Genomic DNA, 17,015 nt, shown 5'->3' with positions numbered 1-17,015 from the left:
TCCCTGGCCCTGTGCCGCTGTGATTCGTTTCTCAAACCTTTTAAACTAACGTGACTCCAGCCCTGTCACAGAGTAGCAGAGAGGGAAGATGCACCGCACAGACGGGTGCTTCGCAGACGGAGCTCAGCTCCCCCGGGCATAGCCCCGCCCCCTCCCATGCACGAGCCAATCGGCGGCCTGCGCCATCAGCCGAGCGCCGCTCGGCAGCCAATGGGTTCGCCGCGATCGCCTGCCTCAACCGAGGGACTGCCGTTGCCGTAGTGAGGCGGAAGGGTGAATCATCATTAGCAAGCTATTTTTAGAACCTCAACTGTGTCAGGAGGGACTTAGCTGCTCCTGTCAATGAGAGCCAGTAGCTCACCCCCACTGGGCAGTGTGGCCAAAAAAAGAGCCCAAGTAGAGATGATTATTTGAGAAAGAAGGGGAAAAAAAAAAAAAAGCCGCTAAGGTGTCAGTCTCTGCCTTTGAAGGTGGTGGGGTGTGGAGGGGCATAAATGCTTATGTAAATGAGTTGGACTTCTCCAGGTCGGTCTTTCTAGTCCTCGGGAGAAAACAAAATTCTTCACAGGTGTGTCATTGCTCATAAAGATATTAATATACGTTAGTTGTCAGGCAAGTGGTTCTTCTCCGTGGTGCAGTTTTGTGGCAAACAGTATTTATTCTGTATTTGTCTCCTACCTGTGGTTTGTTCAGTGTGTGTGACGTGTGTGTGGCGTGTCCACAGATTTAGAAACTGGCTTTAGGGAACCCACAGTCGGCTCTATCGTTTCATCAGTCCTCCTTTCGTCACTGGATTGTGAAAAATGTCTTCGTCCGTCTCCTAGCAAGTTGGGAGATGGCAGGGCGGGTGTGGGAATGGTCACTCTGAAAAGCCCTTTTTTTCCTGGCCTGTGGAGGGCGCACGTGAGCATGTGTCCCAATAAGGGTGTGACCTCACTGGTTCACAGATATTCAGTGGCCTGCTGGTATGGTGCGATCGCCTAAGTGTCCTGTCTTGTCGATACGCAAGACCCGGGGTGGCCAGAACGCCCGATGCACAGTTGCATGTCACCTCTCTGTTCCATGCCCCCACGTGTGCAGATTCACATTAGTGCGGGAAGATATTTTTGGCCCCGAGTCTCGTGGATTGCCTTATGTGCACTCTCTTTCACCAGCCTGCTTCAACCCTCATCCTGCCCCACCGCCACCTCCCCTTCTGTTATGTGTCTCACGTTGCTTTTCATCTGCCTTTAGCTGGCTCTGGTCCCAGGCTTGTCCGAAACTCTCATCCTTCACTATAATCATCTGGCCATTTTCCTCCTTAAAAACATTTTAAATTTGAAACAGAGCTGTTCCAGGGGGTGCAGGAGTCTGGGCCCTTGTGGAAGACGGACCCCAAGGGAAGGGGTCTGCTTGTGTACGTACAGAGGGGGCAGGGCTCATTGCCGCCCTGCCCCCCGTCCCCCCCGTCCGCTGTAACGTTTGAAGTTCCTCACATTTTATTTTTGGCTCTCTTAAAAGACTGGATTTCCTGTATTTAATGGAACTGGGGGCTGTTCGTGCTGATGTGCAGTGTACCAGTGGGGCCTCTGCCTCCTCTCTGCAGCTTCCTGGAACCTTGGGCGAGTATCTGTAGAGAACCTTCTTTGTGAAACACTGGCTTCTCCATAAGGGGCTACAGCATCTTCCACGTTTGGGTTAACATACGACATCCACGAGGATGGTACCATGACTCATCCTGACACAGTCCCCATTCACCCACTTTTCAGTCTTATTTTCATTTATTCATTTAGTGGATGCATTTCCCCAAAGTGACTCACAATGCTAAGCTACATAGTGTCGTTCACGTTTATAAAGCCAAAAAATTTAGCCAACTGTCATGCACATTCATACCTGAAATACTTGTCTTTGGACTGTGGAGGGAAATCAGAGAACTGAAAGGAAAGCCACACAACCTGAGTTGGATTTGAACCCATGTCCTATCCCACAGCCCAGGAGCTGTGAGGTACCATTGCTACTTGTTGGACCCCAGTACTACCCATTTGCCATCCGTATTAGGACTAACATGGATTTCCGGGACTGCGTTTGGGGAATTGACAGGCTGGAAGTCGAAGGGATCTGACAGATAAGTCTAGGAAATCTCTCCTGTGTAGGAAATTGGGCTGAGAAGCTTAGATGTGCTGCTGGCTCCCAGCTGAGGTGTCATCCTCTGTCCAGCCATGGAAGAGGAGGAGAGCGGTACGGAAAGCGAGTCTGTTGGGGTCCACGAGGTATTGGCTCATCTCCATCCCTGACTTCACCCTGAAGTAACGTAACAAACTTGACCCGGGTGCATTGCTCAGCATTCAAATCACTTTTTTTTTTTTTTTTTTTTTGTCCACCCTTTCAAATGAAGAAAAAATGCTTCCATATGGAGAAGTGGGCAGGTGGCTTCCATTACTTACAATGCCATCTTGTGTTACATGGTTTTCTCATTCCTCTTCTCTCTTTGAAATCATCGGCTGACCTCCAGGGCAGTACTTTGAACGACTGTTAAGATGCACTGACTGCAGTGTGTGTACATATATATATATAAAAATTACTCTTTTCAATTACAAGTGGGGTTTATGAAAACCAGCACGATGCCTCGTTACAGCTGCAGCCTGTTTTTTCTTTCTTTTTTTAAATATTAATACAAAATTACATGCAGTGTGAAGAAGCCAGCGGCCAATGGTTGTTTAGTGGGTGTGCTCACACTTTGCTGAAGATGCAGTAGGTAATTCCATAGTGCTGCCTCACAGCTACCACCCTACTGTGTGGGACACGTGTCCACGTCCAGACCGACAAAAACACAATTCTAGATACTCTGGTTTCGTTCCAATTACTTCATGTAATTTCAGCTTTAGACTGTGTAATAGTTTCAGTAATTTAATGTAATGTGCTGGTGAAAAACTAAGAAGTGTTGACGGTTTGAACTAAATGTAACCCCGTTGTTTTTAGTATTGGTGTACTACCACTTGAAGTTCTTTATTATGAAATGTAGTATAATACACTGGTGTTTCAGCTTGCAGAAATGCAGGTTACTTTCCTTGTACAGCATCCTGCAATGTTTGGGGAAAAAGAAGGAAAATTTAAAAAAATTGGAAAATGTTTGCATCTTAAAATTTGTAACAAAGAGCCAGTGCAGTTCAGTCGAACGAGATGCGGATGGCTTTTCTCAGAAAGAATCGTACTTAGCGATCTTCCACTCACATTCACAAGCAAGCTTATGTTCTTAAGAATTCTCAAGAAGCATGTGTGAAAACTCTAGCTGGCAGCTTCGCTGAAAATTTGTTGTGGAAGCTCTGGCAAAAGCACGTGAAGCCTGTGCGTGTTTTGGACGCACGTTTTCCTCTCGCTCAGGCATTGCTCACTGTTACGTCCCATCGCAATTACTGCAGTAATCTCTTTTGCTGGGCTTGAGGAAATTATGCAGTTTCCACAGGGATTTGTGGCTCTTGAATCTGTCAGCCTGTTGGGTCTGTCTGGTCAGGTTGCATAATCGACACAAAGAGGCCCACGTTTGACACACCATTTTTAAGAGACTTCCTGTTCAACAGATTGAGCAGTCCCTCTAAATTTCCCCAAACTGTGCTGAATGTTTCCTTTTCTGAAGTTCTGGCTCTTGTTTAGCTGTGTGTAGCATCTGTTCTCCTACCCACAACTCTTGAATTAGTGCTCTTCTTTTAATTAGGTTATAGATCCCAGAAAGTCTCCTTAATGCTTTGACACTGCTCTCCTCAATACCACATCTGTTCTGCTGCTTCTTGCATTTTTTAACTAGACAAACAGTTCTTACAAATTGACATTGTACCTGCCAACACTTCCTCCCTCCTTCCACTGCTTGTCACTCTTTCTAACTCCTGTCATCTTGTCTCCTACAGAAGGATGAGGTCTATCTCAATCTGGTGCTGGACTATGTTCCCGAGACGGTGTACCGAGTGGCCAGACACTACAGCCGAGCCAAGCAGACTCTCCCCATAGTCTACGTGAAGGTATCTGTGCGTAGTTGTTTACTGAACGCAGGCCCAGTGACAGTGTTTATTTGAGATGTGGATCTCTCATCTTGTGGTCCAGGTGTCTCTAAGGAAGCCCACTGAACCACACAAGTGTTTGGGAAGGCGTATGCTGACAGGTCGAGTTGGCCTTTCAGTAGGAACACGGAGCATATGGCATCACTTCTTTGGGTTTAGGACCGGCTGAACAGTTTTAGGCAGCCTTGTTTTCCGAGTACGTGAGGTTGCCCTCCCAAGGCTTACTACTGCTGGCCTTCTGAGTCAACATCCAGCCAGGTGTGTAGCTCACACCTCAAGTGTAGGCTGTTTCTCTTAGCCAGGCTACGAGAGCTGACGGGAAGATCGTGCTCTTGTCATAGTGGTGTCGCATGAGTTGCACCCAGGCCGAGGATTCAGTCCTCTAGAGGAGGACACGACTAATTACACATACAGGGGCAGTTATACTTTAGAAGTTAAGCATCTATGTGTTACTGCTGAAATGTAGTAATTTGGGGCTTTCTCAGAGATTTAATGGAAGTAAGTTTGAACATGATCCCTCAGAACAGTGCTAGATAAGTGAGGAGTTTGAATGGTGCTTTAGAACCACTCAGTTCACGAGCTGAAACATGCACTCATACAGGGAATCACACTAGTGGTGTCTTTTACCTCACCTGTTTTTGGTCCTCTTCCAGTTGTACATGTACCAGCTATTCAGGAGTCTAGCGTACATCCATTCCTTTGGGATCTGCCATCGGGACATTAAGCCCCAGAACCTGCTGTTGGACCCTGAAACAGCTGTGCTCAAGCTGTGTGACTTCGGGAGGTGAGAGGGAATGAGATCATGTCTGAGATGGGTTTCGTGGTAGCAGAGTTTGAATTAGACTCGTCAACCAGCTGGTGTAGACCACAGTCAAGTGGCTGAGCTGTTAGTTCTGACCCACTGGGACAAAGTCATCTCAAATCCTCAATTTGAACTTCTTTTGCACCTGAATATGAGCCTGAGTCTGAGAAGCTGCAGTAGGACAGGGACAATGCATTGAGTATTCCATGCTTATCATGATGTGTCTCCTTCACAGTGCTAAACAACTGGTTCGAGGTGAGCCAAACGTGTCCTACATCTGCTCCCGCTACTACAGAGCCCCTGAGCTCATCTTCGGAGCCACAGACTACACAGCCAGCATTGGTACGCTACCTTCATTGCATGTGCTTCCAGCCAGAGCCCACACATGTCCTGTTTCCTAACAGAGCATGGAGAAAGGTTCATGCTTTGAAGACCAGTGTGTTTTTCACCTACAAAGATCTGCAAGAAGCAGCTAATGGGTTGTAAAAGACCCATTTAGTTTTGCCCTAACTTTGCTGCTGAATGCATTTAGACCACTCTTTGTGACTGTTTATAACCCCTGTTAGACTTGTCTGTATATACAGCAAAGTTTCTCTGACCCTCTCTGTATGGTTACATGTTTCAGCCTTGATGAAGTATATTGTACCAACACAATGCAGGTGAAATGCACTGGTATTAAAATTGTTAGAGCATAATTGCCAAGCCTTTGGAAGTGTTTTTAAAAGCAGCTGGTAGTGTAGTGGTTAGAGCTGCTGTCTTTGGACCCAGTGGTTGTAGGTTCCAAATCTCACCTCCATCTGTAATAGAATACCATTGAGCAAGGTGCTTACCTTAAAAATTGCTACAGAAAATTAACCAAATGGGTAAATGATTGTAAGTGGCTTAACATTGTAAGTCATTTTGAAGAAAAGTGTTAGCTAAATGAGTGAATGTAAAAGTAGCCGAGTTATTCAGGCTGGTATGTACAGCTGAGAATGTGTGAATAATGGTTTTTATTTTTTCATGTAGTTAATTCCATTCCATGACTACCTGATTCTTTTTTGTGTGTAGGTCCACTCAACATGTTTCTGTACCTATCTTCCTGTTTTGTCTGCAGATGTCTGGTCGGCTGGCTGCGTGCTAGCAGAACTGTTACTCGGGCAACCAATCTTCCCTGGAGACAGCGGGGTGGATCAGCTGGTGGAGATCATCAAGGTACGACAGCATGTGTGCGGCTGGGTGGGGTCGTCTGCTTGCACGCTGGATTTCCAGCTTGCGGGTGTGATTGTGCCCGTCAGGATGGTAATGACCTCTCCGAGTGGAGTAACCGGCTGAGTCATATCTGGTGTTGGCAGCTAAGTGGAGAGGCCCCTATGTAGAAAATGGCCATGGTGTTGATAGCTCCAGAATTCCATTTACATTTGTTGGGTTCTAGAATTGGATTGACTCTAAATTGCATTAGAAACATTGATGGTGCTATAAATTTCTATAATAGATATCTTTTAATTCAAAGTTTCTCTATCACCTTTTGGGTTATTCTGTATATGCAATCTTCACCATTCTATATCCAGTTTATATAGCAGCCGTTAAGTCATTTATCTATCCTATTGGGTATAATTAGTATTTTCCAGAACTGCTGTCAGCTGTAACTAATAAAGGAAATGTTGGGGTGGCATGGTGACGCAGCTAGTAATGCCGCTGTTTCACAGCACCTGGGTGGGATGAGAGGACATGAGTTCGATCCCTGCTCAGTCTGGGTGGTGTTTGCATGTTCTCCTTGTGTCCCAGTGGCTTTCCTCTGGGTTTTCTGGTTTCCTCCCACAGTCCAAAGATGTGCTGTTCAGGTGGATTGCTGACTCTGTCACCCATAGTGTGTGAGTGACAGAGAAAGTGTGTTTCACTGATGTATGGATGAGTAACTCAATGTAAGTAGTGTATCTGCCAGTGTAAGTCACCTCGGGTGAATAAAGTGTGGGCTGATACTACATCATAGTGGTTATTGGAAGTCGCTTTGGAGAAAAGCATCTGCTAAATGAAGTAACTTAAATGTAAACATTTAAAAACCTTTTCTTAACACCAGTGGCACTTGTACATGGAGCAGTATTAATTTTTTCCAATCTGTTTTTCCCTCTCTTGCATTCCTTTTCCTCTCCTGCTCTCTGCCCCATCCCTGTCTCTGTCTTTCTGTCTTGCTTAGGTCTTGGGGACACCCACAAGGGAACAGATCCGTGAGATGAACCCAAACTACACGGAGTTCAAGTTCCCCCAGATCAAGGCACACCCATGGACTAAGGTGAGTCAGCAGGTACAGGAAATATTTTTACTATTTTCATTTTCCTCACTTGACTGCAGCCTTTCCTAGCTTTCATCAGTCCTCTCATCTGCCACAGTCATCTCAATGGATTGGGACACGGGAAGACTACAGTGCTCTGACCTGTTAGCGCAGTCTGAAAAGCTATCATGGTTAAGGTTCTGGATGTTTATACCATGTGGATCATGTTGCTAAATGAATATAGTGAATATATTTCTAAGCTGCTGAGTAATTATTCTTCTGCCTTTAGTCAACTCTTCAGTTAGGCTTGTTAATACTTCTTCTCTTGGTCAATATGGCAGTGTGTTTTCTATTTTGTTTACTAGCACAGTTCACTTGGACCTGATGCTGCTGGGGAAATATTCACCGTCATTCTTCAGCTGACAGTGCTTTAAGTGACCGCGGCATGTGTTCAGATCTCACCGATTGCCACGTGGCATTGGATGGGATTACCCTTATAGCGAAGCAATTCGTCACGCGGTTGTGAATATCTGCTGACTGAGCTTGTGTTAAGCATCCTTGTCGAGACTTGTTCCTCTGCAGAGGCCTGGGCCTTCCATGTGTGTGGATCGGGTTTTATAGCTGTTTGCCACTCTCTCAGCTTTCACACGTTACCAACTGTGGTGACGTCAGCAACGACGATCTACCAGCATTACTCTCTTCCACCTGCTTGTTAAACTCCCTGGAGATGCTCTTTCTCCTCCTGTGCACCTCTCTGGGGACGCCTTTGTGAAACCAAAGAGTGAATGTTTGGTCTGTGGGCTTCGTATTAGGCAGCTACATGCAGGGATTTTAACGGAACACAACATCCTAGAATCCATCAGCGTAACAACGTCTGAGGTGCCCTCTTGTGGTGCAATGCTGGTCCTGTATAAATCAGCCGAGGTCCAGCTGTTTGCATTTATACTTTCAGTTGACACCCTTCTCCAAAATGACTCAATTATTTATCCAGTTATACAACTGGGTAAGTTTTTTTCTGGAGTAATTCAGGCTAAGTACCTTACTCAAGGGTACTACGGCAGAAGGTGGGATTTAAACGCCTGACCTCCAAGTCCAAAGGGAGGAGTTCTAACCAGTTCAGTACTTGCTTCCCATTTGGGCTGCTGATTTAATGTTTCTCGCTCAAGTTCTTCTCAGCTAATTGGATCCTGCAGACTAAGGCGACTGGTGCAGCAGGTGTCCGTGTCACGTGTTCATCCGTAGAGGAGTATCACCCAGGTGCTGACATGTAGTTAGGTGCAGATGCTCACTGTGCACTTCCTGTGCCTACGAACTCGGTGAGCATCTGCTCAAGATCACGCCAGTCTGAGCGAATGTCGGCCTCACTCTGCATCCCTCGTGCCAAGCTTGCTTCCATTCTTGAATGACCGTCACTTTGGAACAGCTATGCCACCCGTGGCTCCAAGCTAAATATGTGACTTGGAGCAGTGAATTAGCATACGATTTGCGGGCTCGGTTTGTGTGCCATGTCCCTTTGAGAGGAGCTGCTTCAGAGAATCCGTGATGTCGTCGCGCCGTCCATTAACAGCAGCTCCTGCAGCATTCGGTTCTAATTATAGCTCCGATTCAGAATAGTGGGACACTTCGGGGCTGCGTGACCAGTTACTGTCAATCGGCGGCGCGCCTGTGGCATCATGAGTGCCAGAGAGGGAGCTGTAAAGAAGTGGCTCAAGCAAACAAAGATCCAGAGGTTTTGTAATGAAAGCACCTTGCTGCAACCTCTACCATGGAGGATAGGAACACAGAGCAGGAGCATCCCTGAGAGCACGGTGGTCTGCTGTTGTCGCACTTTTCCACAAGATCACATTTTAGGAACCATAAATGCAGAAATCAAGATAATTCCAGAGGGTTCACAAACGTTTCTCGCGAGCGTACGTGCAGGAAACCAAAATATGAGCTTTTTATGAAATCTGGTGTCTTCGGGCTGTGTGGGTTAAGGTCTAAAACGATTCATTTACCAAAGCAGTCAGGAAGAGTTTCAGCAGTAGGTTTTATCACACACTAGCCCATGTGGTTCTGTAGAACTTTCAGGCTATCAAACCACAGTTTACAGAAGTTACATTTCCTGTCTCAAGCTTTGGCTGATGTTGATAGGACTGCGTTGAAACTGGTATTACTCAGTTATTGCCACGCCTGCTGGTGCTCGTGCAATATGCTTGTTGGCAACAGGTCATCCAACTCATTAGTATGAATCATTCCAGCTTACGTTCATAAAATGCTTACCAATCATTGCTCACAATACTCATCTGTCAGGGTCCGGTGATTCTAGAGTTCAATTTTTGGTCACGTTAAACAAGCCTTTAATTCACTCAAACGGACATCATCACATGCTTCATGGTTTCATGTGTTTTGGAGATGCTGTGTTCTCTCTATCTCCCTCACCATATGACTCTCTTCTCTCCAATTATATGTACATTGAAGGCACTGCAGGACAGCACTGCATGTCAGCGAGTGACGTTAGCCCTGTGTTAATGGCTTGCAGGTTTTCCGGCCGCGTACTCCCCCCGAGGCCATTGCGTTGTGCTCACGGCTGTTGGAGTACACGCCCACAGCCCGCCTCACGCCTCTGGAGGCCTGCGCCCACTCCTTCTTCGATGAGCTGCGGGACCCTAACGTCAAGCTGCCCAACGGGCGCGAGAAGCCCTCCCTCTTCAATTTCACAACCCAGGGTATGGATAGAGCAGCCACTTACATTTATTCATTTAGCTGATGCTTTTTACGATGTTAAGGTTACAATTATTTACCCATTTATTCAGCTGGGTAATTTTTACTGGAGCAATTCAGGGTAAGTACCTTGCTCAAGGGTACTACAGCTAGAGGGGAGGCTCGAACCTGCGACCTTTGGGTCTAAAGGCAGTCGCTCTAACTACTGCACTGCCGGCTGTCCACTTGCCTCCTCTTACCCCTTCATCTTTTGCTCTACTTGTGCACATATAGTACTGATGCGTGTGGGTTTTTTTTTTTTTTTTTGTCCCTGTTAGAGCTGTCGAGTAACCCTTCACTGGCCTCCATCCTTATCCCAGCACATGCCAGGAATCAGGCAGGTGCCTCCACGCCCACCAACGCCTCTGCTGCTTCAGGTCGGAGACATTCAGCCATTCTCATCCTGTGCTTTCATCTTTACGAAGGCAAGCTGCTCCACCGTTAAAATGATATTCAACCAGCCTGTGTTCTACTAATTTCAGATGCCAATAGTGGAGACCGCAGTCAGACCACTAATGCAGCTTCTGCTTCTGCGTCCAACTCCACCTGAGGTCTGGCCCTCCTGGGAGCCCGTCCCACTGATCGGGCCCGACCCACCATCCGAACCCGCCTCCTGGGGAGGTGGATGTGGGGATGGGCGGAGTCACACTAAACAAAAACACAAAAAAGGAGACGAACACAAGGAAACCAATCTGACTGTCACCCCCATCTGTTTGTTTGTGTGCTTTTATTTGTACAAATGATAATGAATATGTAGACTGCTCTTCATTGTATGTGCTCGCTGAGACAGAACAGGGGGTTAGCTGGGCTTGTTGAATAAGTAAATATATAAATATATAAATATACAGTAAATACAAAGTGTATTCATGTTTCTCCCTTGACAATCTTTGTGTTGAAGCAGTATTGTAGCTACATCTTTCACATCTCCCTGTATGAGTATGGGAGAGAGATTCTGCAGCCCACTTTTGCCTGTCCCTGTGCCCCCTGCTCTGTGACCTCTGACCCTGGCCTGTACCCGGAGCTCCCTGCCTGAGCTCTCCTTGCGCATGGCTTTGATTCGGTTGGGTGATTCTGAGCCAGCATATAAAGGGCTCACTAAAAAGTGACATTTTACCCCCTACAAAAGGAAGAATTAAACCAGTAGTTAGTAAGTTGACTTTTTTGTGCTTAACAAAAAAACCTCATAAAAAAGCCAAACATACTGAAGGAATACAGTTTTTATGAGGTTTTTATCAATAATGAGCAACTAAAAAAGATTTAATTATTTTAATGGTGGGTTTGTGGAGAGGATGTTGGGACCTTTAAAGTGAATGATGTCTGCATCTGTGTGCTTGTGTTGTATTTATACATACAGTTTATGTATTACTTTGCATTGTGTACAATATTTACAGATGTATCAAATGAGAATTAAGGACTCGCAAAGGTCAGGTGTTGAAATGGCACAGCTGCGGTGTTTGCTGGTGTGTCAGTTTAAAAATGGGGAAAGTCAGCATCCTAGAAAGTGCATTTCTTCCAGTTTCTGTTGGTTTTGTTGGACTTGTATAGAGTTGAATCCCGCCCCCTGTGCACGCGCGCACACAAAAACGCCTAACCTTTATTTATTATTGCATGTAACGTACATAGGCTACAGTTATATGCATCTGCCATGGAGTTGGTGGTAGTGAGTGGGTGGGATTTGAGCGAACTAAAGAGTTCCACTTGAACTGTGTGGCCATTCCTCAGCAGGTCCATGATGAAATGTTAGTACCACATAAATGTGACAATTTATATGCAATTTCTGCAGACAGGTTGCTCTGTGGTCTTTGTGAAAGTACCCATTTCAAGCCCTATTCTGTGTTCATTGATTCAGGTTATGTGTTTGTCTCTTTCCACTTTATTTAGAACTGTCTCTGTTCTAAATATTTCCCAACTTCCCGAGTGCCACGCTACGGAGCGGCGTGAGTCAGTTCCTCTGGACCCCGTATGCAGAGGAGGCCGTGCGCTCAAGCTCTCAGGCTGACCCTCGCAGGTCTTCGTTGTGGTCGCTGCAAAATGTGAATCTTCACTGACGGGTCACAGCAGTTTTTGGTGCCGCGTGGGAGCGTGTTTGTGCCCCCGACGCAGTTTCACATGGGGTTTGTGGGTAATGGAAGGCAGACTGCATCAGTGTGGCCCCAGGACTGTTCGAGTGAAACTGGCCCCAAAGTGAATGGGCTCCTGAGTCTTAGCCTCCCAGCCATGCGCTCTGCTCTCGCGGGTTTGTTCAAAGTGTTTCGTGCTTAAACTTGAATGACTCCACCCATCGGTTCCCCAGCGTCCTTTGCCTTTTCCTTGGGGAGTGAAGTAAAGGAACTACACTGAAGGAACTGTCGCCTGGAGGGAGGGAGCCTGCAGCTCCTTCTGATGACCTTCCTTTCACCCTAACCCACCTTGGGATTTTTTTTTTTTTTTTTTTTTTTTACTTTTTTAATTTTTTTTTATTTTTTTTTCTTTTTTAATATAAACACTGCTGAAGCAGTGTTTTTAAATTGTCTCCGTTTTCTTCCTTTTCCCCCCTTCCGAGTGTCCGGGTCATCTGTACACGTCTGTCCTCAATGCAGTCCTTCAGAGAAAGTCTTACTTAGGGTTGTAACAAAATGTGTGTGTATATATAGTTGCTTCTCACCAAATTTTGGCTTGTACTTTATTTTCATGTGTATGGTATGTAAATATGTGGACCCAAGAACTGTTAATTAGGAGAAAAAAAAAAAGAAAAAGGCGAAAGAATGGGGGGGGGGGAATTCAGGGCAAAAATTTATTCAGAAATGTAGAGCATTTTCCAGCCATATAGTTCAATCTCAACTGTACAGTAGGTTCCAGCTATATTATTGTAACTAACTAGTCATGTATAGTGTATCTATAGTTTGGAGTGCCTTGCTTCCATTAGTGCCCCCGATTTTCCTTCCCTTGGAAACAACCCACGAGTGCTGTTGAATGACCACTGCTCTTCGTCTCGTCAGATTGTCCACAGAAAGACATCCACTTCGCTCACTGGTTCCTCCTGCCTTTTGAACATGGTACATATAGACGTACCCTCTCCAGGAGGATATAGCATCAGATTTATCTTTTATGCAGATTTTTTTTTTTTTTTTTTTTTATGCACATTGAGTGGCATCTGTTTCATGTGGGAGATTGACTGTTTTATGTTTTCCTCTGGGGTGCTCTCCTCTGTTTTTGTGGTCCCCAGGACATCTGAGGAACAGCCTACGGGGTGTTGCGTTACTTTGTATGCACGGTTTGGGTGTGCGGCCCGAGGATGGGAAAACGGTTCGGTTCTTCTTCCTTCCCGCTCTCCTGGCCCCGCGCCAAACGCAAAAGCGCACTGACGCTGCGGACCAGTGAAGGACGAGGCAATAAACGGTTCCTTCACTAGGACGCTCTGTTGTGTGTGACCCGTAACACACGTTCAGCAGCACTCAATGGGAGCAATATCATGTAGCCTCTTCCCAAAAAAAAAAAAAAAAAGCTTGCTTGTAATATCTGCGTTCATAGACGTGTTGCTATCCAGTCACCTGGCCTGTAAAACGAACCGTGTGACCACTTCTTGTGACTAAAGTTAAATAAGAGTAAAATGTTATAAAAACACAAAGTTTTAAATACTTTAAAAAGGACTGTGGGTTATATACAGACTATCACATACACTTGTGAAAATTTGTCATTTAAAAGAAAAACTATAACAAAAACAACCTGTATAACATTACTACTTGAATGCCTGTTTGTGACTGAAATTTTTATTTCATTTTAAATATAAACTTTTTTCTGTGAAAGTATGCTAAATGTTTCCCCTCCCTGTAAATACTTCCATTTTGTCCCTCTCTGTGACTTGGTTCAAAGAAATAGTTACCTGGTACTGTAATTTGCATTAAATAAAGAGTAGGATAGCCTGGAAACGGTCACATGCCTCACTTTGTTCGGCAGCCCCGGGACGGGGCCGCATTTCCGCCGCGACGCCAGCTGCCGTAGAAGACGCGACCATCTCCATCTGGAGTGATGATCTGTGTGGCGGTCGCACGTTGTGCGTGTGGTTCTGCTCACACCTACTGCTGCGCGGTCGGACAGGACTCCGGATCCGCCATCGGAACATGCGGACATTTCAAATGGCTGCAGCGTGGTACATAAGGGTGTATCGGGGTTGTGTACCACAGGTCGGGGAGCGCAGAGCTGTTGCGATGATGGGCTGACCGCAGCGCAGTCCCGATGTAGATGCGCCTGTGGGCTGTTGCGCTCTGGTGTTCTTCACCTTGTTCTCCACAAAGACCCTAGTCACCCACTACACCGTCTTGCCACTTCTACATACCCCGGGGTGTAGAAATATTGCCTTTTGGAAGCCAGAGTACACCTGGGCAGTAGTTGTGTGCGATCAACTGGACGGAAGAGCGAACGCAAAACAACCCCAAAGTGTCCTCCTACATCTGTAGAAGAGCTGGAAGATGAGGCAGCTCAGACCCATTTAAATCCTTAATGGGGGGGGGGGGACTTTGTAGCAAGCAGACACACTTGGTTGTGCTCATCCTCTACCCCATTACTGTTGCCTTGAACACCTTAGGAGTGACGTGGATGTAACTTGCAAGGAATGTTTTTAAGGAGTATCGTGAAAAATAGCACTGAAAGCAATTCTTTCAGTAATTCTAGTGCCTGAAAGTTACGGGTGTGGAGAAGACCTCCGCGGTGATGTGTGGTTTGAATGACACACACACACACCATCAGTGTGCTGCAGCTGCTCAGCTGTCTGGAGGCTGTGGAATTTAATGAATGTCCACCAGGGGGCACTAGAGGCCTACAGCAGCAGGGGGATGGGGGTTGAGGTCTGGGGGTTGGGGGTTGGGGATGGGGTTCTCTTGCTTGACTGTAATTGAAGTAAGATCCAGGTACCAATTTCCTGCAGAGCTGCTTCATATTTCACACCTGTAAGGAAACGTTCAAGACATAACTAACGTAGAGGTGCGCGGAGATGCAAAGTCTCGCAAGTCGAGTTTGGTCACGGAAGAAAATGAGTGGCTGTTCCCACCGTTTGGGGAGGCCTTGAAAAACGGAACAGGCGGAAGGTCGCTGTAGCGGAGACGCGGCGAACGATGGTGACGTTCTGTTAAGTGCGGCTCAATGCTACTCTGCCTGTTATTTCGGTGTCGGAAATGATACAAAGTAAAAGACCACTCTCGCTAGCGGCTTGTAGCCTCTGCATCTGGGTGTGTGGTGTGCTGAGTCATAGGCAGACCACACTGATGACAATTTTTTTTTTTTTTTTTAGAAAGCCCTCAGCTGTTATTCCACTGTAAATGGTGGTCTCCATCACTTTCTCCGGTGACGTCACAGCCTCGCATTACCAGTCGCCCTCAATGCGGGTGTTATTAAAACAGTAACTCGCGCTTGTTGCCTCATTTGTGTGAACTTGCCTTTGGCATTTTGTTCAGTCAGGGTTACTCTAGATGTATCCATTTGTATTAAATTTGATCTAAGTACAAGTAAAAAAAAAAAAAAATAAATGAAAATAAATAAATAAATCAGTGCTGTGGAGTGAACCTCTTTCCCATGTCTCAGTTCCACACATAAATGTCCACATAGATTTATCTTCTCTATTTCATGTGTTTAGTTTTCAAGAAACATATTAATGTTGTTAATGCTTCTTTTTACTTCAGGAATTAGGAGATACAGTAGGGTCTGAATGAAGCTGCCTTGTCTGGTTGTGATAATCGTCATTTTATCAGTAAAGTAGCACATTTGGTGAAAATCTGTAAACTGCTGAGCTCAAGGCTGCACTGTAATTGTTTATAATTTAGGCTCTTATTCTTCAGAATTCAATGCATGCCTTCTTAAAAGTGAACGAATGCCTTTTAGCGTTTTATACAGTCATGTTGATATTAGGCAAATGACAGAGAGTGTTCCACTGATGTATGGATGAGTGACCCATTGAAAGTAGTGTATCTAGCAGTGTAAATCACTGCGGTGAATAAGGTGTGTGGGCTCATAATGCTACATAAAGTTCATTGGAAGTCGCTTTGGAGAAAAGCGTCTGCTAAATAAATAAATGTAAATGTAATGCAGCTCATAAATCAGGGCAGAGGCATATGCCGAAAAAAAAACGTTGCTACCCAAATTTAATTTCCTGAGTGATGTTTTTCCCCCAGGCTGCTGGATATGAATCTTTTTAATTCCACAAGTTATCCTTTCCAATTAGTCTTCATTCTCTTATCATCGCCGATGATGAACTAGTTTGGATGGATCATTTGAAAAGGAAGAAAAGAATCACTGCTGACAGTTGTTGCTCATGTAACTATAAGATGTTTTGTGCCAACAGGCCTGAATGGTCGCCCTCAGGGCTGGTTTTCGCACACACGTTGAACTTATTATTGGATTAAATTACATTTTCGGTGGGCATCTTCCAGCAAACAGCCTTTTTATTTGTGAGGCTACACTTCGTCGGTGTTCAGAAAACAGGCGCTCAGTCATGTACTCATTTTCGCGTTTAACACATTAAATTATAGTGAAATTCCTCACTCTTTCGGTCTATTTTACACTTTGACATTTCATTAAACGGCTGCCAGCCTCGTGCTGTAGTTTCAGCGTCGGTGGAAAGCGCCCCGAACTTGGGGCTCCTGGCACGATGGCCACACACGTCAAAGCGCACCAACGGTACCATCTTATGGATCTTGGTATCAGAGGAAACTGCTCTGAGAAGGGATGGTGTCTTCGCAAAGATTCGAGTAACATCATTTATGGAAGGGTACGTTTCAGGTCATATCCAAGTAAACTTGTGTCACTCCAGACATGGATTATAGTTTATAGATTTTTTTTCTAAGGAAATCTGTGGGAATAGAATCTTAATTATCTGGGCCCCCTCAGGAATGAGTTAGATTTGGACAGCAGGGAAAGTGTCTATTTCTCTGCTCCTTATGCAATATGTAGTGATAAACTGTAGGTGGCGGTGCTCCGTGTGCTCGACAAATCGAGTGGAGTAACGTTCAGCATCGCATTTCCTGCAGTTTACAAGGGTCAGTTACTTGCGTTGCACTTTCAGCTACTTTTCATATGAATTCAATCCTTTACAACATTTCATTCAAAGGTGATTCTACATGTACCGAATAAAAGTGGTGTCATGCAAAGGAAGCGTCTTAGAATGAATTTGTTAAAGAAGGTTTGCTCTCAGCCTTCTGTTGTATGAATGTTGGAGTCA

General features: G+C 45.5%; 1 protein-coding gene across 2 annotated transcripts in view; it reads left to right on the top strand.

Moving 5' to 3' along the window:
• The window catches only part of LOC108920063 (glycogen synthase kinase-3 beta), a 45,589-nt gene extending 33,311 nt beyond the window's left edge, over positions 1 to 12,278 (top strand). The window contains exons 4-11 of one of the 2 annotated variants that reach the window (XM_029257863.1): positions 3,882 to 3,992; positions 4,685 to 4,815; positions 5,069 to 5,175; positions 5,930 to 6,027; positions 7,010 to 7,105; positions 9,606 to 9,792; positions 10,105 to 10,203; positions 10,309 to 12,278. In XM_029257863.1, coding sequence (XP_029113696.1) covers positions 3,882 to 3,992; positions 4,685 to 4,815; positions 5,069 to 5,175; positions 5,930 to 6,027; positions 7,010 to 7,105; positions 9,606 to 9,792; positions 10,105 to 10,203; positions 10,309 to 10,376 — 897 coding nt within the window. In that variant the 3' untranslated portion in view covers positions 10,377 to 12,278. Of the gene's footprint in view, positions 1 to 3,881; positions 3,993 to 4,684; positions 4,816 to 5,068; positions 5,176 to 5,929; positions 6,028 to 7,009; positions 7,118 to 9,605; positions 9,793 to 10,104; positions 10,204 to 10,308 lie in introns of both variants that reach the window. The other variant, XM_029257862.1, reaches the window with a different exon arrangement.
• The last annotated feature ends 4,737 nt before the right edge of the window (positions 12,279 to 17,015 follow it).

The sequence above is a fragment of the Scleropages formosus genome, chromosome 14 (assembly GCF_900964775.1).
Source record: "Scleropages formosus chromosome 14, fSclFor1.1, whole genome shotgun sequence".
Lineage (NCBI taxonomy): Eukaryota > Metazoa > Chordata > Actinopteri > Osteoglossiformes > Osteoglossidae > Scleropages > Scleropages formosus.
The sequence above is the reverse complement of the archived record's forward strand: the minus strand, read 5'-3'. Positions and strand labels throughout refer to the sequence as shown.